Source organism: Nycticebus coucang, chromosome 5 (genome assembly GCF_027406575.1).
Source record: "Nycticebus coucang isolate mNycCou1 chromosome 5, mNycCou1.pri, whole genome shotgun sequence".
In the NCBI taxonomy this organism is placed as follows: Eukaryota; Metazoa; Chordata; class Mammalia; order Primates; family Lorisidae; genus Nycticebus; species Nycticebus coucang.
Genome location: NC_069784.1, coordinates 88,565,142 through 88,590,060, shown reverse-complemented (window position 1 = coordinate 88,590,060; position 24,919 = coordinate 88,565,142). Strand labels below are relative to the sequence as shown.

At 43.6% G+C, this 24,919-nt stretch overlaps 1 protein-coding gene across 1 annotated transcript in view; it reads left to right on the top strand.

Annotated features, from left to right (window-relative positions):
- TRAF3IP2 (TRAF3 interacting protein 2) overlaps positions 1 to 24,919 on the top strand; it is a 43,491-nt gene that overhangs the window by 1,134 nt on the left and 17,438 nt on the right. The window contains exons 2-3 of the mRNA XM_053590626.1: positions 11,825 to 12,661; positions 23,175 to 23,361. Of these exons, the coding sequence (XP_053446601.1) occupies positions 11,833 to 12,661; positions 23,175 to 23,361 (1,016 nt within the window). The 5' untranslated portion in view covers positions 11,825 to 11,832. The remainder of the gene's footprint in view (positions 1 to 11,824; positions 12,662 to 23,174; positions 23,362 to 24,919) is intronic.

The window sequence follows — 24,919 nt, the reverse complement described above, 5'->3', positions numbered from 1 at the left end:
TCAGGCCTGGATTTCTTCATCAGTGAAGTGCATGTGTTGGGGAGCAGGGGGAGACTAACATGATTATGTCTAAATTACCTTCTAGCAAAATAAGGCCAGGGTAGTCCCAGAGGGCAGTCGTAATGGGTGGTCTTAGAAGACTTGTTTTGTTGACTGATTATTCACATAAAATAATTTTACCTCCCACTACCAGTTGGTTAGCCCTTTAAGGAAGAGGACTTTGTTCCTTAATAGTTTTCTATCCCTGAGAGCCCAGCAAACTACCGAAACCTCATGGGTGCTCAGGCTCCTCTGGTATAAGCTCCTTTGATTTCTGTTTCACTCATCTGCTCTCAAGGCAAAAGGTGAAGCCCCAGTCAGGGCAAAAGGCAGAGAAACCTGGGAAAAGCCTGGGAGCACATGGGCTCTGCGGGAGGGCTGCCTGGAATCCTAGTGTTATGATTGGTTGCAACCAAATAGTAGAAAACTGGGAATTTCTTGAGTGAGTTCATGTCCCATTTGGGTTACCCAGAATCATCCTGTGCATTGCCCACAGCATCAAGGCCGGCCAGAGAACTGGCATGCAAGCCGGGCTCCAGAAGCCAAGAGTTACTGACATAGCTGGAGCTGGAAACTCCTCCACCAGTCACTGTGTGGGGGACTTTGATGGGAGGGGAAAGGGAACTGTGAAACACATCCTAATACCATGTAAGGGTGATGACTATGATTAGCACACACATTATTAGATGGCAGATACACCGAATCCTTAACCTTTTCTAAACCACTACTTTTTGGTTTTGTTATTGTTTGCAGGGGGTGAGGGAGGGGGGACATTACAATCAATACAGTTCAGACAAGCTCTGGCTAACTGATACAGGCTGATTGGCACTGCTGGTCTGTGAGATATTAAGGTCCTGTTGTAGTGCTTTGTAATGTTTTTAGGTGTTTCTATTTCCTTGAGATGAGAGGACAGGAGTTTCAAGATGTTTCACCTGCAATGAGTTCCTGATTATATTTTCAAATAACAATGCACCATTCTCTGAAATCAAGCTAACTATTGTCCAGATGCCATTGTAGCCTTGATCCTTAAAGGCCACCCTACCCTCATTCTTAGCCTGGAGCTGCAACCACACTCCTAGAGCATCAAGAGATGGATAATGTGGTTATCTGCTCTGTTCTTTGCATGAGGTGGGCTAACTGGGAATGAAGTCAGAGCAATGCGCCAAGATGTTGGAGAGAAGGCCTCTTAACTTGGGGATACTCATTTTTGGAGGATATAAAGACAGAAAATGAGCCTGCTTCTCCCAGGATTAAGGAGTTAGTAACTTTCAAATGTTCTGAAAATAAAAAGAAGAGAAGATAGTCATATTTGCAGGCATCCTTTAACAGGCATTCAGAAAGATAGATTATGATAGGGTGGTTTGTCTAAATTAAATCTATGTTTTACACATCACAAAATGGAAATCTCAGAAATATCCTGAATTCAAATCATTTTTCTGCTGCAGGCAATTTTAGATTAGCCTTTAAAAACATGTGTGAATTGCAGGCAACTGCTGCAGGAAAAGAAGGGAGCACAGATGAGGCACATTCAACTCAAATCCTTTCAGATCCATGAAATGACCCCTACTGTTTGATCTCATGTCCTTACAAAACAATCCTGTGGTCCTTCTGTGAGACAGAGACGGCAACTGAGGATCAGAATCAAGAAGGTGTCCCCCTCAGCCTCTCCTACTTCTTCCCAATGCATTGTTAACACCGAGATACTTTTAGTTCTTAAAACCCAGGCTGTCCTTTCTCCCACTGACTTCCTTTGCCGCCTGTGTCCAGCAGGGCTCCCAGGAGCCCACGTGTGCTGGCGACCGACCGCTCAGCTCGCTGTGCCCATGTGTGCACTTGGATGTGTGCAGTGACCTTCCCAGATACCAGAGCTGGGGAAGGGCAGGCTTCCATCCACACAGTGGTCCTGAGAGCTGTGCCAGTTTGGCTTGGTTCCCTGGTAAGGCAGCTGAAATCAAGCTATTTTGGAGCCTCCAGCCCATGTGCTCCCCCAACTTCTACTCCACAGACCCAGGCTGCCTGGGGTCTTGGCAGCTCTCTCAGCAATGAGGGATACTCAGCTCCTTTCTGCCTCACTCTTTCCCTGTACTCAGGGCTCTGCTGTTTTTCCTTTTTCCTCCTCCCAGGGTCAGCAGGTCTCTCATCTCTGAACTTCCTTCCTATTCTAAGTTGTCTGCCCAAACTCTTCCTGGCCAACTGGCTTACCCCATAAGACTCTTACCTTTTACCTCCCTCTACCCAGTGATACCTACAAGTTACAATTTAAATACGTCTCTCTCTCTCCTCCACTAATAACGGGCAAATAAAGGGAACTTCCGTCAAGGTTGTCCTACTTACTTTTCTCCTCTTCTGTCTTCCTCTTTATCCTTTCCTCTTCCTGTCCCCATTTTTTCTTTCTACCCTCTTCCTCTCCTTTACTCTGTGGCCTGGACTGAATTAGGGATGACAAATGTGTGCTGAGAGAAACCATCTTATCTGAAAAACAAAACAAAAACCAAAATGATGACAACAAAAACAACCAACAAAAACCATGGCCTAGTTTGAGGTTGTTCTCTTGAATGTTTATTACAATTTCCAACGTGGTGGAGTCAGTGTGTTCCCATTAGTCCACGTCCTCCTCAGTTTAGTAGTTTGGAGGAGTCCCACGCTGCGCTGCCTTCAGCCTGATGTGACTCTTACCGTGCAGGGTTACCGCCCAGAGCCAGGCAACGTTCCCCTGTCTCCAGGACTCACCCCTGTTTCAAATCCTCTGGCAAACCTAATGGAAGAACTTCTCTGGGAAATTCTGCAAGTATACTTGGAAGTGTTTGTTCCCTGGACTTTGAGTCAAGGCCAAACAGTTCACTCAAAACCAACCTTCCACTAAGCAAACCGATGGTATGAAAGTTAGCATGCATTTGGGCAGTAAACAAAGAACATTAATGAGTTTAAAGATTTTTTAAAATCCAGGACTTTTAGACACTTATAAAAAAATTACTCTTGGGGAATGATGTAAAACCTTGAGAATCTGTAAGTGAAAGTATCTGATCTAAATGGGATCTGAGGATCTTCCCAACTGTAAAATGTGTGTGTGTGTGCGCGCGCGCACGCGCGTATAAAATGCCCCCTTCATATATTCTTGCTGCGTGTCTAGGACTCTTCAACCCTATTTTTGACCCAAAGAAACCTTTAAAAAAAATCCAAGCAGTCACTGAACACCAAGCCCTGATTATTTGAGAGCTGTTAATGCGGCTGATTAATTACTCAGGCTGCTCACTCCTGCCCTTCCTCTGGCCCTTGCGATGCTATTTGTCTTCTTCCAGGGACATACACCTTCATTAAATCCCATCCGTCCTTGCCTCAGAGTCATCCCCTGGAAGATATCCCTTCTCTAGATGCATCACCATTTATCATCACCCTTTGTTTGTGCTCTGTCAACCAGTTTTCAATTTACTTTGAATTCAGTTTATGATTAAAATTTAATGAGATCCAATCAAGCGCTTTTCTCAAATCAAGATGCCTCTGCAGTCTCCTCCATATCCTCTATTGTAACGGCACGAGGAAAACCACTATGGGTTTCTAGCCTGGCAATCTTTTATAGAGTACAGGTGGCGTGTTTCCTTGCCTCCTTAGCCTCAAGGTGAATGGCTTAAAAACATGTTTATTCTGGAAGTTTTAAGGGTCATGTGACTTCCCCTGCCCCTTTTCCCTCCCAAACAGCAGTACCTGTCAGAGCTCCGACCCCAGATACGAGCAGTTCAGTACACAGGCTACGGGACTGACCTGCTTAGGTTTGAATCCCAGCTCTGCCACTTACTGGCCATGTGACGATGTTACTTAACCTCTCCAACTGTAAAATGAGACTGACTGACAATGGTGCCTGTCATGTAGCTATGAAGGTTAAGTTAATCCATACACAGCTCTTAAAACAGCATTTACCACATAGTAACCATTCAATAAATACTAACAATGATTCTAATAAAGACTAAGGTTTTTTAAGTATATCCATTTCAGTAGGTTTGTTTTGTGATTTGTCAATGTAATCTACATCAGCTGTGAACTACAACCGTCAGGTCAAAGGTAGCTCATGACCTGTTTCTGCACTGGCCTATTGCTAAGAATTTATATTTATTTATTTATTTATTTATTTTTGAGACAGAATCTCACTTTGTTGCCTTCGGTAGAGTGCCCTGGCGTCACAGTTCCCAGCAACCTCAAACTCTTGGGCTCAAGTGATTCTCTTGCCTCAGTATCCAGAGTAGCTGGGACTATAGGCTCTGCCACAACACCTGGCTATTTTTAGAGATGAGGTCTTGCTCTGGCTTGGACTGGTCTCCACCCATGAGCTCAGGCAATCCACCCTCCTCAGCCTCCCAGAGTGCTAGGATTACAGGAGTGGGCCACTGTGCCCAGCCCCAGTTTTTATATTTTTAAAGGGTTGTTACCAAAAAAAACAGAATATGAGACAGAGGCAACAAGTGGCCCTTAAAGCATAAACTGTTTACTGTGTGGCCCTTTGCAGAAGAAGTGTGCCAACCCCAGTCTGTATAGTTTAATGGAAAGAGCTAGGAAATCTGTAGGCTAAACTTAGCTGCACCAATCTTCATCGATTTCACCTGTGTTAAGTAACATTGAAAAAGCTACTTAACACATCTAACCCTCTGCATAATGGGAATGGCAAAGTGGTAGTACTTGCCCTGCCTGTGGCTTAGGCTTGAGATGATGTGTGTTCTGCCAGAAATGACTCATAAAGATATGGTGTCTATGCATTAGCTTCATAGAGCAGTGTTAGCACTTCCGTATAAAAACCAAGAGAACATAGTCTAGAAAAAGAGCTCCAAAGGCCAACCACTTGTTGCAGTGAAAATAATAACAGAATAGCCCACCCTTGCTCTCTGAGAGCTTGATATGGGCCAAGCACTACATTCAGCACTTTATTTACATCATCTTTTTATCCTCACAACACCCCTGTGGGGCAAGTGTTGCTATTTTTCCCATCTTCCAGATGAGAAAAATGAGCCCAGAGAAGTTAAGTCATTTTTTCCAGGTCACACATATAATTATGCAGCTGGCAGAGAGAGGATTTAAACCTAGGGAGTCCAAATCCAGAACCTGTGCATTTAAGCACTGTGTATTTTCCCACATCCTAGAAATATGTATTGATTTAGGATAAGCCCATCTGGAAGGCAGAAGCCACCGTTCACTGTGAAGGTGGGCATCAGATCTGTTACTGTGCTCCTGAGAGACACCTGCTTCCCACTCGGGCTGAGGGAGAGGTGACAAGGGAGGCAGTTGTGATGGGAAGAAAGAAGCTTTTTGATAAACTATAAGATCAGAAAGATAGTGCTGTGAAGACGAATAGTTTCTCTTGTGAGAAACTCATCCGGCAGGATGTGCTAGAGGAGGAACATGTTGCTGGGAACACACATGAGCAGACTGGGAAGCTGCCCAAGGGAGTAGACTGACGGCTGAGCCCAGGAAAAAAAGCAAGAGGGGCCGAAGCTTGGGAAATTATGTGAATGAGACGCCAGGGGAGCATTGTCACAGGAGAAGACTGTATGTGCAAGACCAGGCTGCTGGGGAGAGGGGAGGAGGCCAGAGGACGGTCTCAGGCCGGGAGTCAAAAAGGAAGCAACACGCGAGAAAGACTGGGAGAGACAGAAACGGACAGAGCGAGCCGAAGAAAGGTGTTGGTCAGACTCCAGAGCTAGAAGGCAGCTCACAGTCCAAAGGGCGGTATCATTCCAGAGGAGAACAGCTACTGAAGCTGGGTTCACTGAGCACCAGACTCACCTTCCCAACGGTTCTGTCTAATTCTCTGTTCCTGGGACCAGCCTCTGTTCCCAGCTTGTGCCCACCCGTGCTTACCTGGACGAATGTTCTCACCCTCCGCTGAAGGGTTTTTTGTATTTTAAGAGACATGTTCGTTCTCTCCCCGGTGGTCTCCTGAGCGCCTCATTTGCCTGGGTTCTTAATCATTGTGAACATCAGAATCTCTAGTGGAGATTTTCCTTTTCCTTTTTTATCTTTTAAGGAAATATACATGCAATTGGTACAAAACTTAAAAGTATAAAATGTTATGAAAAGCAAATCTCTCTCCTACCCCATTCTGCGTCATCCAGTTCCCTTCCCAGGCAACCACTCTAATTTCTCGAGATGACAGATGCATATACCATCTTAGACCAGACAAAGGGTGGCATACCCTACACACAGTTCTGCTCTCTTTATTTTTTTAACTTAAAAATAAATCTTAGAGCCTGGGCATGATGGCTCACATCTGTAATCCTAGCATTTAGGAGGCCAAAGCAGCAGGATTGTTGGAGGCCAGGATTTTGAGATTAGCTAAGCACCACAGCAAGACCCCCTTCTCTACAAAAAATACAAAAATTAGTTGGGCATGGTGGTACACGCTTGTGTACGCTCCTGTAGTTCCAGCCACTCAGGGGGCTGAGGCAGGAGGATCACTTGAGTCCAAGAGTTTGAGGCTGCAGTGAGCTATGATGACACCACTGCACTTTAGCCCAGGCAACAGAGTGAGACTTTAACTCCCCAAATAAATAAATTGATCAATACATCTTAGGGGCAGTAACATTTCAGTTCACATAGCACTTCCTCATACTTTTAAAGGCTGCAGCATACTCATTGTACAAATAATACATAGTTTAAGAAATCAGAACCTTCGCTGGGTATGATGCCAGGAGGATCACTTGAGGCCAGGAGTTCTAGACCAGGCTGAGCACCATATCAAGAACTCCTTTCCAGTCATGGTGGTGCACACCTGTAGTCCCAGATACTTGGGAGTTTGAGGCAGGTGGATTGCTTGAGACTGGGAATTTGAAGTTGTTGAGAGCTATGATGATGCCACAGCACCAAACAACAGGTAGAGACTATCTGAAAACAAAACAAGAAAAAAACACCCAGCAGAACCTTTATGGACGTGTGGCCCGTCTCTGGTCTTTGCTATGATAAACATTCCTGCATCGCGTGTCTTCACACACAGCATGCACATATCTGTGTAGAGGAAGTGCTTGAAAGTGCAATTACTAGGTCAACGGGCACAAGCTTTTACAATTCTGATAGTTGTTGCCAAATTGTGCAGATTACATTCGGAATCCCTTAGCCACATTTGAGAGAATCTATTTGCCTGTGGAACTTAGACAATAACTCACTTCAGAGTTTCTAGGTGAAGGACCTGGGCCTCCATATGGGGAACCTCAGATGGGGATTCTGAGTCAGAATCTCTCCTGAGTTTCCTCCCCCCCCCCCAGCCTCTCCCTTTCCCGAGGGATTTGCCACAGTGCTGATGAACCTGAGACCATCCAGGCCACGGTCTGTACTAGGGCTCCTGGGTCCCTGCAGGATTCTATCCTCCTTTGTCCCTAAGTCTGATTAGAAAGCAGAGACTTCCCACGTCATTCCAGGTGCTGTTAGATGCTGGAGCACAGGCCACACCAGGGTGACACACACAGACAGCATGTGGAGAAGGCCTGGAAGAAAATGGGACAATGGAAATGGTTAGCAGTGGTGAGCTACTGATTTTTTAAAAAAAATGCATCATATTTTTGCATTTTGATATTAAAGATAAAACAGATAAAACTGCCATCCCCAGGCAGCACCTGTGGCTCAAAGGAGTAAGGCACTAGCCCCATATGCCGGAGGTGGCGGGTTCAAACCCAGCCCCAGCCAAAAAAAAAAAACCCTGCCATCTCCAACATAACCCACTAATCTATGGCTCCCTGATGTGACCTTGTGTGTAACTGTTCTCTGTGACTGGCTCAGCAGGTGGGCAGGGTTGGCCAGGGCCTGCCAGTTCTGGCACGGGTCTGGGTTTGGGAGGGCCATGTAGCAGCAGCAGGCATGCCCCACTTTCTTTTATTCTGGTCGAAGCTCTGCAGATGCACAGACCCTCACCTCCTCTCTGTGAGGCGCTGAAGAGCAGATGTTCCATCACAGAGGCTGCTGGAACCAGGAGAGATTTAGTCTACCAATGAGGGCTGTGGTCAACCCTGTCTGTGGGTGGGACCTCTTAGTCATGGCTCAGATCTACCTTGGAGGCTTGACACATAACGGGTATTCAATAAATATTTGTGAGAGGAAAAAAAGAAAAGAGGGAAGGTTTACCCATGTGTGTTATTTTAAGAGCCTCGAGGACTAGGCCCACCAGACACTCCCTCCTTCCTACCCCACGGGGAACTTGATGTTCTCATTTAAGAGAACATCACTTTTCATTCAACATATCTTTTTGGTTTGTTTGTTTTGTTTTTTTTCTTGAGACCAGATCTCACTGTCACCCTGGGTAGAGTGCCCTGGTGTCATAGTTCACAGCAACCTCAAACTCCTAGGCTTGAGCAATCCTCTTGCCTCAGCCTTCTGGGTAGCTTGGACTATAGGTGCCTGCCATAACACCCAGCTAGTTTTTCTATTTTTAGTACAGACGGGGTCAGGCTGGTCTTGAACTCCTGAGCTCAAGGGATTCACCTGCCTTGGCCTCCCAAAACGCTAGGATTATAGGCGTGAGCCACTGTGCCTGGCCTTCAATCAACAAATCTTTACTGAGCACCTACTATGCGCAGGGGCATTTCTAGGTATTAAGAATATAGCTATGAATAGAACAGTCTAAACTCATGCCCTCATGATAGTTACATTCTGGAGGGAGGGAAGAGGCAAGAAACAAGGAATTTATTAGGTGTTTGCATGTGTGAGATACACTTAGTGCATATATACTTGGCGTATATTATGAATACCGTACAAGAGTTTTCCATGAAGAGGGAACAACACACACCAAGGCTTTAGGGCCTTTTCTGTATTTTAGTTTTCTCTCTTGAGCTGGATCATATGCAACTTAAAGGTATAAATAATGTTTTATATGTCTTCAGAAATAATCTGATGACCTTATACTGTGTTGTACCGCTTAGATTTTGTATTACTTTTTTATTTGTTGTTTGTTTGTTTGTTTTGTATTACTTTTAGACATGTAAAAAGTTTTAAAAAATCATTTGAGCTTATACCTTAGAAGGGGGCCACATAGCATATAGTTGGACGCATGGTAGGGCTCAGTAATTATTTGTTGTTTAAGTATTTGATAGTGACATGTTTGAAATATCAAGGTCCATTTTGTTTTTAAAGATTAGTAATCTCATAGTTTTACTAATAGGTTGTTCATTGCCAGGCTTATTTACTAGCACCTGAAGGGCCATATCTTCTTTTTCAGACCAGTTTTAACTGTTGAAACCCCACCACAGAATGGACCTCAGATTTCCAGTTATAGGAGATGAACACACTCACCACCTGTTTCTTTTTTAGCCTCCCCCAGGCCTCTGAAGGCCCCTCAGCTAAAAAAACAGGATTTGCAACCTTTGTTTTTTTGGTTAGGAAGCACTTCGAAGGTATTCACATATGAAAACCCAGGGATAATATGAAAATATAAACGGTTGTACCTGCAGTGCAAGCAATGAAAATGAGTCTGTGACAAGAAAATAGTAGAGTTCTGTCCTCTCGTTACTTGGCTCACTTTGTGTGTCGTTCCACCCCCATTCAGCTGTGGGCCGGCAGATGCACGCGGGAGATTACACCACACTCAGCCAGCCCTTGAGAAAAAGCTTTTGTTTCCTGGCCAGCTGAAAAGAGCATGTTGTAGGGCATATTCAATTTTGTCGCTGTAAAAAAAAAATCGTAAGAAAGGAAAAGAATGGTGACCATTTTTAAATAATACGAGGTCAAAATGTTTATTTTTTTGGTTAGTTCTTGTTCATTTTCATGATTTCTAGGTGATGAGCTCTCGCTTCTGCAGAGCTAAGGAGCAAGGCTAGAGCACAGGCTAGAAAGGAGACAGGGGGAGAGAAAGTCCAAGGAAGGAGGGAGAGCCAGCCAGTCATTAGAGACTGAAGGAGTTTCCTGCTGTACCTTGTATCAGCAAAAGTGTTGTTGTGCAGCAGGTGGGTAAGCCTGATAGCACGTGAGGTGAGAGAAATGTCCAAGTGTTCATTTGGCTGGAAGCAGAGAGGTCATTTTTCATAGGCAGTTAAAATACATTTGGTAGCAAACTGCTGTCCCCACCTCTGCAAAGGGTGGGGGAGCGTTTCAAAATGCTGTTGTATTCTGTTGTGTTGGGTACAGACAAAGTGAAGTCATGTTCTTCAACACTTGTCTTAGAACAAGCATTTGGGTTCTCTATGACTTTAAGCAGAGTAAGCCCTCTCAGTAAATGTTTGTGGTTGAAATGCACATGAATCCAGACGCAATCCCTCTTCTCTTCCTGGTATTTGAAGTATGCCATGTGCAGGCCTCACACAGAATGAACCTCTGGGATCTTGTTTCCTTTTTCACTTGCTGGCTGGCTCTTTTACTACACCTGCCATGCAGCCTCTGTCCCCAGCCTGCCTCTCTCCTGCCCTTTGAACTGACACTCCATCTCAACCAACTTAACGATAAGGGGAAGCTAGTTTTCTCTCGCATTCTGCTAGGTTGGTTCAAAGTTCTATTTTTGTAGATAAAAGCAACATTGCCTGGACTACAGGTTAAAGGCAAGTTTAGCAAGCCTTGCTAGTTCAACTGCCACATCACAAACCAGATGGTTGTTGCCACCTTCATTGCAAATAGTGCCCAGAGGGAATTAAGTCCTCCACATGACCTAAGTGGAAAATGTCATTATGACTATTTTTCAATGTGTTTTATACTTGGGCTTTGTTTTGTTTTTTAAAAAACTTTGGTTTGGCTTGGCGCCTGTAGCACAGTGGTTACGGCGCTGGCCAAATACACCCAGCTTGGCAGGTTCGGACCTATCCCAGGTCAGCTAAACAACAATGACAACTGCTACAAAAAAGTAGCCAGGCGTTGTGGCAGGTACCTGTAGTCCCAGCTATTTGGGAGGTTGAGGCAAGAGAAGCGCTTAAACCCAACAATTGGAGGTTGCTGTGAACTGTAATGCCACAGCACTCTACCAAGGGCAACATAAAGAGACTCTGTCTCAAAAAAAAAAACAACTAACTTTTGTGTATTTTAATTAGGCAGTGCAGGTGGTCCCCAAGTTATAAACACCCAACTGACTTTCGACTTGCCCTTACGAACAGAGGCTATTACAGGTAACAGGTAAATGTACCTGTTCTAACTTATGGACAAATTCAACTTAAGAACAAACCTATAGAACCTATCTTGTTCATAACCTAGGGACTGCTTATAGTCAAATGGAGCAAAATTGTAAAAGGTCAAAAGATGAAAGCTCTCCTTCCTACTCCTCTGCCTCTGCTTAATTCCATCCTCTAAGGCAAGCAGTGTACCAATGTCTGTGTGTACAGACAGACAGATATACACTTACATACACATCCATTGCCTTGTCTTTTTTTTTCACACAAAACAGAAGCAGAGTATACACATTGCTCTGCACCTTGCTTTTTTTTTTTTTATCACTTGATATATCTTGGAGATCATCCCGTATCAGTTACTGAGATTTATTTCATCATGTATTCCAAACACACAGGAGCAGCCCACATTATGCTAATTTCTCTTTCCTCAGTACTTGGCAGTTGATTTTCATCCTGTGTTTTCCTCTTGCTGGTGAATGATTTCTACCACAGGATGGGCCAGCCACATTCTTTGAATTGCCTTCCAGATAAAATATCTTAATAAGCATTAGTGCTTTTGCCTGGAGGATAAGTAAACAATTCTATGTGATTGGGGCTCAGGAACACAGTAGTGTCACACTATTGTTAATTTAAGCCACATCCTGAATAAGGTCCCTTAAGGTCATAAAGTGAGGACTCCAGGAATTGATCTGTCTTCTGAGGCTGTGTCATGTTTTCTCTTGTTCCAGAAACTAGAATGAACCGAAGCATTCCTGTGGAGGTTGATGAATCAGAACCGTACCCAAGTCAGTTGCTGAAACCAATCCCAGAATATTCCCTGGAAGAGGAATCAGAACCACCTGCTCCAAATATAAGAAACATGGCGCCCAACAGCTTGTCTGTACCCCAAACCTCTCACTATTCCTCTGGAGACCTTTCTCAAGCTGCTCTACCCCTGAAACTTGCAAATTGCCGGCAGCCTGTGTCCCAGCAAGTCACCTGCCTGCGCACTAAAGTTCTGGAGGAGAGTGAAGACAGCTTCTGCAGAAGACACGCAGACCCAGGCACAGATTTTCCCTTGGGCTCCTCTACAACCAGCAAGCCTGAGTCTGAATCTGTGGTTGGAGCTCTCCCCCCAGACCATCAGTTTTCATTTATGGAAAAACGAAATCAATGGCTGAGATCTCAGCTTTCAGCAGTTTCTCCTGACACTGGCCATGACTCAAACAAATCAGACCAAAGTTTACCTAATGCCTCAGCAGACTCTTTGGGAAGCAGCCAAGAGATGGTGCAACGGCCCCAGCCCTACAGAAACCGAGCAGCCCTGGATCTGCCTACGATAGACACAGGGTATGATTCCCAACCTCAGGACATCCTGGGCATCAGGCAGCTGGAAAGGCCCCTGACCCTCACCTCCATGTGCAACCCCCAGGACCCCCCTAGACCTCTCAGGTCCAGGGAGTTCCATCAGTTTGAACCTCAGAGGTATCCAGTGTATGCACAGATGCTGCCTCCCAATCTTCCCCCACACGCTCCGAGGAACTATCATTGCTATTGTCCTGGAAACCCTGACCCCCAGGCGCCATGTAAGTGACCTTCAGCTCCACTGGACATTCTGGGCTGGGTGGCCGAGGAAACAGTTTATGATTCCCATCACTAGATCAGCAGACAGATCAGAACACAGGGTGGGGCCATTCTGCTTCTCACAGGGCTTTCCACTGGCACGGGGCCTTTAGAGAATGCTTTTTAAAGCCTAAAGTCTGTCTCACTTGGAACTTCCTTCTCTAGGAAACTTTAATGACAAAACAGATTCCCCTGCCTGGGTTAGTTTAACTGAAACTTACCTAGAGGCAAGGAGATGACCCAAACGATTTCTAGAAATCGTATTTGTTGTTCTAAATCTTGGGCATCTAGGTTCTTCTGTCTCTTCATGTTTCTTTCCCATCTAGGACTTGGCAGAGAAAGGGCTGCTAGTAAAATACAAAAAATCTCCCCCCCCAAATCTCAGAAAGTGCCCAGAGTGTCATTGAGACTCGGATTCACATGAAGACTGACAGCTCCTGTGATTCTGTTGCCTAAACCTCTTTGGAGATAAAAGTCATCCACATCTACCCTTGTTCCAGCCGCACCCAAGGACTGGCAGGCGTTGACTAGTCGCGCCGTGTCACATCTCCATTCGTCCACCCGTGCTTTTCTCCTATCCCGGATGCTCTTCCCCTTCTTGTGCATTTGCCAGTTTCTATACAATTTTTAATAATATTAGGAGATCTAATTTACATACTGTAAAGTTTACCCTTAACCCATTTTAAGTGTCTAAATGGACGAGTTTTATTATATTGACAGAGTTATGCCATTAACATCACATACATCTTTTAAGACTTAGCTCAGGTGTCTCTTCTGGAAACCTTTTCAGGTCACTCTCTTTTAGACCCTCTGTCTCCCTTGTGCTCTGGCTCTGCTGGGACACTGACACCAGTATGACATCTAATATACTTGTCTTCTCCCCCTCCAGACTGTAAGCTTTTGCACAGGTGGACTTTCAACCCATAATTCCCTAGCATTTAGCACAAGGCCTGGCATATACTAGACTTTCAATAAACTACTTCTGAGTGAATGAATAATGTGTATCAGTTCAGTAAGCTTCTCTGAAAGTAATAAAGTCTTAGCTTGACATAAAAGGTCCATCACCATTCTTGATGTTAAATCTCTGCTGAGGCCACTGGAAAAGAATAAGGCTTTACAGATGGAACACAGGGCTAGGAAATGTGATGTTTTTCATAGCAAATAAACACTGAGCAAAGCTAGTCTCAAGTGGTATAAGAAGAGTCTGACCAGAGGCCTGGTGCCCAGCTTTAAAATAAATTATAGACATAAACACAAATGTCGTAATCAACTGTAAGTTATGTATTGGTACTGTACACTTAATATAAAGCTTCCTAAGGTAAATGAAGCAATACGGTAATTCATAATTTTTTGAAAAAAAATGAAAGGGAGGACCTGGGTGTGATGGCTCATGCCTGTAATCCTAGAACTTTGGAAGCCAGGGTTAGAGGCTTACTTGAGCCTAGCAGTTTGAGACCAGCCTGGACAACATAGTGAGGCCCTATCTCTACAAAAAAGTTAAAAATTAACCAGTCAGAGTGGTGTGTACCTATAGTCCTACCCACTTGGGAAGCTGAGGCAGGAGGATCTCTTGAGCCAAGGAATTTGAGGCTGCAGTGAGCTATGATCATGCCACTGTACTCCAGCCTGGGCAACAGAGTAAGACTCATCTTTAAAAAAAAAAAAAAAGAGAGAGAGAGAGAAGGTAGAGAAATACAACTTAAAAAATGAGATCAGGAATGAGGCTAGGATCTGGGAAATCCACAGGGCTGGGGCAGGGAATGAGGCCCTGGGCTGAAAAGGGAGGCCTAAAGCTGCAGACCTAGGGCACAGTCAATAGATGTGAGGAGCCAACAGATGGGGGCGGGTGGATGCCACTGCCTGCTCTGAGTGCCCAGTAATAAGATGGGTGTGATTCCCTCAAGAATGAATCACTGAGAACTGAATCTTGGCAAGGCCAGGGCTGTGTTTCCCAGTAACTTACAGGCTAAAAATAAATAAATTGTGAGAATGATACCATAAACTACTTTTTCACATCCTCTATTTGCCTTCAAAGATAATTTTTCTGGCCAGGCATGGTGGCTCACATCTGTAATCCTAGCACCCCAGGAGGCCAACGTTGGATGATGGCTTTAGTCCAGGAGTTTGAGGCCGGTCTGTGCACCGTAGTAAGACCCTGTATCTACAAAAAAAATAGAAAAATTAGCCAGGTGTAATGGTGCACACCGATAGTCCCAGCTACTGGGGAGGCTGAGGCAGGAGGATCGCTTGAACCCAGGAATTTGAGGTTGCTGTGAGTTCGGCTGATGCCACAGCACGCAAGCCTGAGCAGCAGAGTGAGACTATCTCAAAAAACAATTTTTTTTCCTGATAGTAACAGTAGTATTTGGTCACCCCTAAAATTAAAATATGCCCTAAAGCTCAAAAAAGAAAAAGTATCCATATTTTCACCACCCAAAAATAATGCCTTGTTGACATTTGACACATTTATTGCTGATATTTGTTCTTTGTTTATATATTTAATGTAAAATTAGAATACTTTCCAGGGACATTGAGTATACTTCTTGTAGCATTATTTAAAAATGATGCATTGTATTTCAGAAGATGGATCTACCAAATTGTTACCAGCCTATTCTCTGTTGTCAGACATTTTAAGTTTCCAGCTTCTGATCCAATAAGCAATGCTATGACAAACATTGTGCATATAAGTTTTATCTGCATTTCTGGTTAACTCCTTAGATTAACGTGTGGAAGTATGAATATTTAGGCAAAAGCTCCATGATATAGTCCTATGCAGCTGACTTTACCTGCTAACAGGAGAAAGCCTCATCATGATAGACCAAAAAAGCATTGACTCAATATTATAATAAGGGTGCCAGAAAGACCTTCCCCCTGGAAAATGCTTTTACTGTTGTTGAAGCCTGAAATGGCACCGTTCATTAGCAATCCAGTCTTTGGAGGTAAGCATTGCCCCTGGGGGCAGGCTCCTTGAAAAGGCTAAGTGTCTCAAGTGGAAACCTTTCTGTCTTTATTACCTCAGGACCTGCTTTCTTTCATCAGGTTGCCTTCCCTTTGCTCTCTGTGTTGGTGAGGGTGTTGGTGTTGGTATCCTTCTATGGTGAGGGGGGGGGACCTCTAGGATCTTGGGGGGTGAAGAGAGATAAAAGACAGAGGACAGGAGCCTGGGTTAATTCACAGAAGATGGACAAAAAGCCAGTGCACATATGGCTCTAAGTGCAGTATCACCAGATGTTAAAAAGTGCAAAAGTGGGTGGTGCCTGTGGCTCAAGGAGTAGGGCGCGGGCCCCATATACTGGACATGGTGGGTTCAAACCCAGCCCCAGCCAAAAACTACAAAAAAAAAAAAAAAGAAGTGCAAAAGTTTTAAAGAGAAGGTGTGCAAAAATTAAAGCCTTGGGCAACGTTCAGTGTATTAGTGAGATTACAGAGAAATGAATATACCCAATCACTCTCCATAGGAGTGTAAATTGGTGCAATCTTCCAGAAGGTAATTTCATTATTTTTCAAAATGTTATATGTGCTTCCTCTTTGGCTCAGCAGCTTCACTTGTAGGAATCTAACTTATAGAACATTAAACGGACATGTAAAAAATGCATGAAAAAGATGTTTATTAAAGCATTGTCGTATCAGAGTAAAAGCGAAACAACAATGGCTATTGATAAGGGGTGAGATAAGTAATTTGTGATTTATTGATACAGTGGACCCCTAGACCTGTGTTGCATAGAATAAAATACCCATTCTGACATAAAAAAAGATTAAGCTGAGATGAATGAGATGCAGTGTTGATCCTGTATGTGTTTATTTTTAAAAACCACATATGTTTATATGTATGTGTTAAAAAATCTAGAAGGAACACCCCAGCTGTTCACAATGATCACTGGGGAGGAAACAGGGAATGAAGAGGTGACAAGGATATTTTCCTTCTCAATTTATGTACATGGTATTATTATTATTTTGTTGTAAATACAAGTATCACTCTTATAATTAAAAAATACCTAAAAGTTGAGGAGAAAAAAGTAAGCGGAAGTGAAAGTGTATACAAGGCCAGCTTGCCCTCACTGACCCTGCTCAGGCCCTCACCCACCCCACCCCCCAGGGCCTCTAATCCCAGGGAAGAAGGTCAGGGCTTATGTTTTTTCTGCAAGATGCTGCAACCCAGAACATTTAAGAGGCTTCCAGCAGCAATGATTCCCATGAATGTGGTTGTGAGGATTAAATGAGATAATGTTTTAAAGGCACGAAGAAAGTGGCTGGTGGGTAGTAAGCCCTCGATACTAATAGCTTTAATGGAGCTGGCAGCCCAGTCCTGCAAAGCGCCCCTCTACTTCCAGATTCCTCTCACTAGCACAGATTTTAAGGATTCAGGGCAGGTGTACAAATGCTTAGTTTCATGTCAGGGCTATAACTGCACTTAATTGCCAACAAAACCACTTCAAAAGAGCTGTTCACCTAAGGGATACTTGTGCAGTTGGAAACCATGGCTACGTGGCTCTACTCAGCTTTAGAAGAGCATTACTTCCTTACGCATTAATGAATGTATAAATAAATAATGATCACCATGCAAATGGCATATCTTAGCTTTTTGCAAGTTAAAGCGAAAATGGTTACTGGTCACCCCTTTCATGTAAAAAAAAAAAAAAGAAAGAAAGAAAGAAATTCAAAGCAGGTGAAAATGAGAAAGGGAATAAGCCTGTGTTTTCTCCTGGAGAAGTCGGCCTCCTATCGCCTCCAAATCCTTCCACTGAAGGTCACCAGAACAGAGTTCGTGGCTGTGCAATCAAATAAAACCTATGATGCAAATATATTGGCGGGGAGGGGGGAGGAGGAATTAAATCTAAAGAGCCTTTACCTTATTATGAAATTCTTGCTTTCTTTGCCAAGGAGACTGAATAAAATAAAACTCTGGGTGCACACCTATAATTGCTCCCAAGGACCAAAATAGTGATTTTTTGTTTGCTAGGACGCGTGCACAATTAAAGTAAGGAAAAAATAAACCAGATGGAAGAAATGATAACGAAGGAACTGCCTTTCAAGAACCACAGCTGCTTACAGCTGTGGGAGTTCCTATAACAGTTTATTTGGCCATTTTGTTTTCTGGCTAAACAGACTGCATTATATCATGATGTTTTTTAATAGCTTGAAAATCAGATTTTATTTTCTCTCTCATAAACTCTTTTAATACCATTCTTAATAAGGAAGAAAAATGTTGAATGTTTTGATTGATAAATGGAAAACCTCGTTTAGGATTTGGTTTATAAATTCCAAGTGGTAAAAGGTCGGTAACATGAAGACTGTGTGTACCCAGGCCAAGAGGATCATAGGAGTAACAAATAACATATAGTACTGGCTGCTCATTTAGGATCATGCAAGATTTTCTTTTTTGTTGTGGGATTAACACTGCCACAAAACTAACACATCATTTGTCTATCACATCACCCACCTTCCATCTCCTACAGAATAAACTCTCTTGATGGAATTGTAGGCACAGCGAACAAGTCCACAGAGAAGTTATTTTTGAGCAGGGATTCGTAAGTAGGCGGCTGCCGACTCATATGCCTCCCCTTCTCACACACTAAGTAGTGTGGGTTTGTGTTTAGAAACAGACACCCACAGACACACATATTTCCTCTCTTTCTCTCTCCATTTATATTGAGCTACTCAGGAGAACTGTATTCTATTTGTCTTTGTTCACCAAGTGCCTAGCTGATGAGGTTCAATAAATATTTGTTGAATGAATACAAAGAAATCTGTTCTCCACTTCCTTGGGAAAGGAGTGATCCCCCATTATGAGTAGAGTCTTTGTGATGTCGAGCCTTGGAAAGGCCATCTTTAATTGAGAGGAAAGGATAGGAGGCAGGACATTTATCAATTTATTCAGCAAATATTTGCCAGGTCACCTGCTCAGCACTGGGTACACAGCGGTGCCTACAACACAAATGGTCCTTGTCTTCATGGAGTTCACCGTCTACTGGAGAGACAGACAAGGAGAAATCAGCAAACAAAATGTCCTATCAGTGTTCTGTATAGGACATAACTGGGTGTTGGAACAGACAGTAATAGACAGGGTGGCCAGGGAATGTCTCTTTGCATGGACATTTGAGCTGAAAGGTAAAGAATGAGGTCAAGGAAGTGAGGAGCTTGGTGTCATTAAGGTACCAAAGTGAGCCAGCAGGCTGGAGCAGGGCAAGCAGGAGAGAGTAACATGTTAGACGATGAGGGATGCAGGAGCCATGGTGAAGAGTCTGGGTTTCTTTCTGAGTTAAACTTCTTCTTTAGGAAAATAGAAAATAGAACTTGAGAATCCCAAATAAGGAGGCTAAACAGTACTCAGCATATAAGCAAGTGGTCAATAAAAGCCATTATTATATCTCTAGTACCCAACTAAACTAGCAAGCCTTGGTCATAATGATCGAATAGAATGATTAAAACTTGAGCAATGAAAAGATATTAATTTACCTAATAAACATAGTTTTTATTTAGCAACTTTCCCATACAACCAGTTGAATCTCCCTTACAAAAGGGACTGCTTATCTTGTGATTGCTCTTCTGGTATTCAATATTTCTTTGTTTTAAACAATGGAAGCACAGGGTGGAGGAATAGAGCATCAGTTTTTAAAACCGATGAGGTGGATAATTTTCATCTGCTCACATAAATTGGTCTAACTTTTTACCACAGGTGGCCATTTCAGAAACGAAAGTTACAGCTAATCAAACACTTAGCCCACATGCTTTAGTGATTTTAATGATACGATTTGTTGCTATGAGACAAAAACATGTTGTGTGGGAAATAATCTGTTAGAAATCATATGACCTTGATTCAAAGGCTTTTGATTAGCAGCACTGACATCCACTTTCTGGAAAAGAAAAATACCCTATGATTAGAGCTTGGTAGTCCTTTTAAAGCAAATAAAACATTATTAGCTACTCATTAATGGCTATGGGAAGCAAAAATGGCTTCAAACATTAAGAACTTCTCTTGAGTTACTATCACCTCTTTCCTCGTAAAAGCTTTCAAGGCCACTGGCAAAGTTTCTCCTCTTTAACATTTCCTTCTCCTTCCAATTTCTGGAGAGAGACATTGACAAAACTCTCCAAAGGGATAGCAGATGACAGGCAGTCTAGGGGACCTGCCTCCTAGCAAGCACATTATGCAGTCCTAAATGGCTTCTCTTTTTCTGTGTGGCGAGTCAGCGTTGTAACTATTTAGTCTTCATTCAGCGAATGTCCCTGGGTGCCAGCGCTCCAGAGACATCATAGCAAGTGGTCACAGTCCATGTCTCTTTATATTCTGATACAGGAGGCAGGCAGAAAGTCAACACAAATCATGCTTACGTACATAAACCCCTGAGAAGAGATAAAAATAAAATAAGGGATGGGATGAAGTCAGTTTGTAAAAACGTGGGCATCTTCGAACAGATGTTATTTGGCTAGAGCACTGAATGGCAAGAAGTCGGTCTGTGAAGATTTAGGGCAAAAACATTCTGGGAAAAGAGGATGGCAAATTCAGGGTCCCAAAGGTAGGGATGAGCTTGGGGGGTCCACGATGAGCTTGATGAGCCAGGAAGAGCACAGCAGGAGACAATCTCAAGCTTGATCGTGCACGGTGTATTTTAAGTGTAATGTGAGGCCTGTGGAGAGTTGTATCTACTGTTAGGTTTGTACTTACTCAATGCTCATCTAAAAGCAGGACTGGCCCCTGCCTGGGGACTTGATAGCAGTAGCACTTTTTGCTGTTTGCCAGTTGCAGAAAAGGAGCAGCAATAGTGATCTGCCCTATATCCCTGAAACTCCAGCTGGCAATCTGGACCTCCTGGAATATATCTAGCTTTCCCTAAGAAAGCTGCAAAGGCAAAGCCTGTGTGGTACACCTTGTCCTGCAGCCTATCTCCCCATTCTTAGAGCTTTCCTCCAAGTCCTGGTCTCCTTCGTCAGCCGGGTGCTAGGATAGGCCCAGGCATATCCCTTTCTCCTCCTCCCCTTCCTTAAACTTCTACTAATTGTAATGACCAGGCCTAAGCAATAGCAGGCCTGTCACACAGGGTCAAGGCCCACAAACAACCTGAGTTGGAATGGCATGGCCTCCTTTACCAGAGAAAGGATGACCGGAAGGACCGGCAGACAACAGATCGACTCCAGGAAATCTGTCCAGGCTTCAGAAACTGGACTGGGCACATTTCCAGGGTCATCCTACCAAGTTTCCTGAGTCCATACTGTGGCCAGTGAACATGCAGAATATTTGTCTTGTATTCTATACTTGGGGCCATCATTCCCTTGAATGTTCCCTTAAACTTAACAGCTCTTGATTGCTTGCCACACTAAAAATATAATTCTTAGCCACATTCTCACCTTCTCATTCTAGTTCCAATCTACCTTACCTGTTACTTTTTGCTTACTTCCTAGTTATATTTTACTGTATGTATATGTACATTCCTGCCTCCTATATCCTACCTACACAGCAGGTAAGCTTGACTATTACTTTTTTTTTTTTTTGAGCCAGGGTTTCACTCTTTTTCCCTGGGTAGAGTGCCATGGCATCATCACAGCTCACAGCAATCTCAAACTCTTAGGCTTAAGTAATCTTCTTGCTTCAGCCTCCTGAGTAGCTGGACTACAGGTGCCTGCCATGATGCACAGCTAGTTTTTCTATTTTTGGTAGAGATAAGGTCTCACTCTTGCTCAGGCTGGTTTTGCTTTTTTTTTTTTTGGTTTTTGGCCGGGGCTGGGTTTGAACCCACCACCTCTGGCAAATGGGACCGGCGCCCTCCTCCTTGAGCCACAGGTACCGCCCTCTCAGGCTGGTTTTGAACTCTTGAACTCAAGCAATCCACCTGCCTCAGCCTCCTAAAGTGCTAGGATTACAGGCATGAGCCACTGCACCAGCCGTGATATTATTTTTGTATTAAGAAAAAATTAATAGCCAGGTGTTGTTGCGGGTGCCTGTACTCCCAGCTACTCGGGAGGCTGAGGCAAGAGAATCGCCTAAGCCCAGGAGCTGGAGGTTGCTGTGAGCCGTGTGACGCCACAGCACTCTACCCGGGGTGATAAAGTGAGATTCTGTCTCTACCAAAAAAAAAAAAAAAAGAAAGAAAGAAAAAGAATTAAGAACAATATATATTTTTATTTTTGAAAAAATAGGTTCCTTCTTATCCTATCCTGATTAGTTCTGCCCCCTGGATTATCCTACTTCATTTTTTTTTTGCAGTTTTTGGCCGGGGCTGGGCTTGAACCCGCTGCCTCCGGTGTATGGGGCCAGCGCCCTACTCCTTTGAGCCACAGGAACTGCCCTATCCTGCTTCTTCACGGGGCAGAGGTGGCAGTGCATGGCTCACAGGGAGGTGTTCATGGTTCATTTTGCAAGGCTACTCACTTGGCTCTCTCCAGTCCTTGTCCTCTCCTATCTCCCAACACTTCAACCCCTTTCGGTCTAGGCCATCCCTCCCAAACCTCCTCTCTCACCCTTACTGGGTTCCCTACACCTGTCCTCTGGCCTTGAATTCTATTCTCTCACTGGGCCAGACGAGCTGTCCTTCTTCCCTGGGGACTTTGTTGCTTCTGGGCCAGGCTGGGACCAACTTTCTCCCAGGTTATACATTCACAAAATCACTGCCAGCCTTCGCTTTGCTCTGAGCCCTACCCTTTTCTTTTCTCTCTTTCTGAGATAGTCTCACTCTGTCACCCAGGCTAGTGTGCCTTGGCCTCAGCCTAGCTCACAACAACTTCAAAGTCCTGGGTTCAAGTGATCCTCCTGCCTCAGCCTCTCAAGTAACTGAGACTACAGGCACACTCCACAATGCCTGGCTAATTTTTCAATTTTAGTACAGATGGGGTTTTGCTCTTGCTCGGGCTGGTCTCAAACTCCTGAGCTCAAATGATCCTCCTGCCTTGGCCTCCATGAGTGCTAGGATTACAGGTGCGATCCCCCTGCCCTTTTCAAAATGGTGTGGGCCTAAGTGCACATAGACTTTAGCAGGAGAGGACCAAGGAGGTTGCAGGGTACTGCCTTCTGCTTCTCAGAAGGAAAAACCAAGTTTTCATTCATTTTCTTCTTCTTAAGAGGGAGTGGTATGCATGTGTGTCCACTTGGGTAAGGAAAGGAGAGTGTAGTGATTCTAGCCTGGGTTCTAGACACTTGGGAAATTATGGTAAGAATGATGGTGTGAGAGAGGTTCTTCCCGGTTGGATTCTTCAGTATCTTATTACAATAGGAGCCTGGGGGAGGGAGGGGGTTTAAATGTTCTTTGAGCTTTCCAATTAGAACCCCAAACTTGTGATTTCACAGATGTTTTTATTTAGAAAAAAAAAAGGTGAATCAATTTCATGGGGACTATCAAGCAAGCAACAGTACAGAAATATGGCAAACATCACAGAGGTGGTATCTGGACCCTTTGGTTGGTATTAAGAATTTGCACTGAGATTCTTCTTCTTTCACATGAAGGGGTTGAGCTTCCCTGTTCTCTTTGTTGTCTTCACATACAGATGGCCATGACTACCCTCGAGCAGCCTACCAACAAGTGATCCAGCCAGCGCTACCTGGGCAGCCCCTACCTGGAGCCAGCGTGAGAGGCCTGCACCCTGTGCAGAAGGTCATCCCAAATTATCCCAGCCCCTGGGACCAAGAAAAGAGGCCTACACACAGAGACTGCTCTTTTCCAGGGCTTCCCAGGTATCAATCAGTAAGACAGGGCCAATCTTCAGACATGCTCAACAAGAAAGAATGATACCAGGGCAACCAAAATGTATCCAAATTCCCTAGGCCTGCCCCTTAGGTTAGTGACCCAGTCACCCAATAGAATGCCCCATATTGATTTTTCAGGCCAGGGGGAAACGGAAGCTGTTTGACAAGGATCTCTTTACCAGACTAGTCAAAATTGTCTTAAAAGGAAAGGCTTTTGAAGTATTTCTTTAGTCACATCCTGTCTTTATTTTCAGTTCACCTGAGCTTTTACCCCACCAAATAGATTTTTTTGTTTTACTATGAATGACTCTGACTGTTAGCAAGTTCTTTATATACCTAGTTTCTATTTCTGTTTAAATCTATTTTTTACTTTTAAATTTTAAATTCAATTAATCCTCAATAGGAATTTTAAATGACCTGTTATTTTCTTTTATGCTAAAACATCCATACATGTTGAGGAACGTTATTAGGTCTCTCCAATCCTTCTTCCAGGAAACCAATTCTGGTTTTTCATGATTTCAGTTGTCTAAGCCTCTAATCATTTTCCTTCTCACTTTTCTCTTTTGACTCTTTGAGTTTTCATTTTTTCTGAATTTATGGATCTAAAATACACAGGATATACTTAGGTAAATGGAGCTTCCTAATTTATGACAATATTAGAAAGAAAGTAGTTGAGATGTTTGCTCTTGCTTAAGTAAACTTTTATATACTACTCAGAATAAAAGTATTTTCTGTTCTTACAGAATAGAAAGAAATCTGAAGGCCCTATTAGAGTATATTTTTTTCCAGAAATATAGAAAGTGATAATTAGCTCAAAAGTTTTATTGAGGGCGGCACCTGTGGCTCAGTGGGTATGGCGCTGGCCCTATATACTAAGGATGGCGGGTTCAAACCCAGCCCCGGCCAGCTAAAACAGCAGTGGCAACTGCAACAAAAAATAGCTGGGCGTTGTGTTGGGTGCCTGCAGTCCTAGCTACTAGGGAGTCTGAGACAAGAAAATCACTTAAGCCCAAGAGTCAGAGGTTGCTGTGAGCTGTGACACCACGGCACTCTACCGAGGGCAACAGAGTGAGACTCTGTCTCAAAAAAAAAAAAAAAAAAGTTTTATTGAAAGGAGAAAAGCCCATTTCCTTTCCAGACAGATTCTTTATTTTCTAAAAAAAAAAAAAAATATGGAGTTTAAACAACGGAATTAAGTAAAATGGGATTTTATAGCAGGATAAGCACTCAGAAAAAAAATCTAAAATTTCAAGAAAACAAACTGAATTTAAGCATCTTTATGAAATAAGTTTTGCGTTGAATAGGGGAATGAATAGTAATTTTTTAAAATAAACTTTTATTTTGAAACCATTTTAGTGGCTTGGCACCTGTAGCTCAAGCGGCTAAGGCACCAGCCACATACACCAGAGCTGGCGGGTTCAAATCCATCCCAGGCCTGCCAAACAACAATGATAACTACAACCAAAAAATAGCCAGGTGTTGTGATGGGCGCCTGTAGTCCCAGCTACTTGGGAGGCTGAGGCAAGAAAATCGCTTAAGCCCAGGA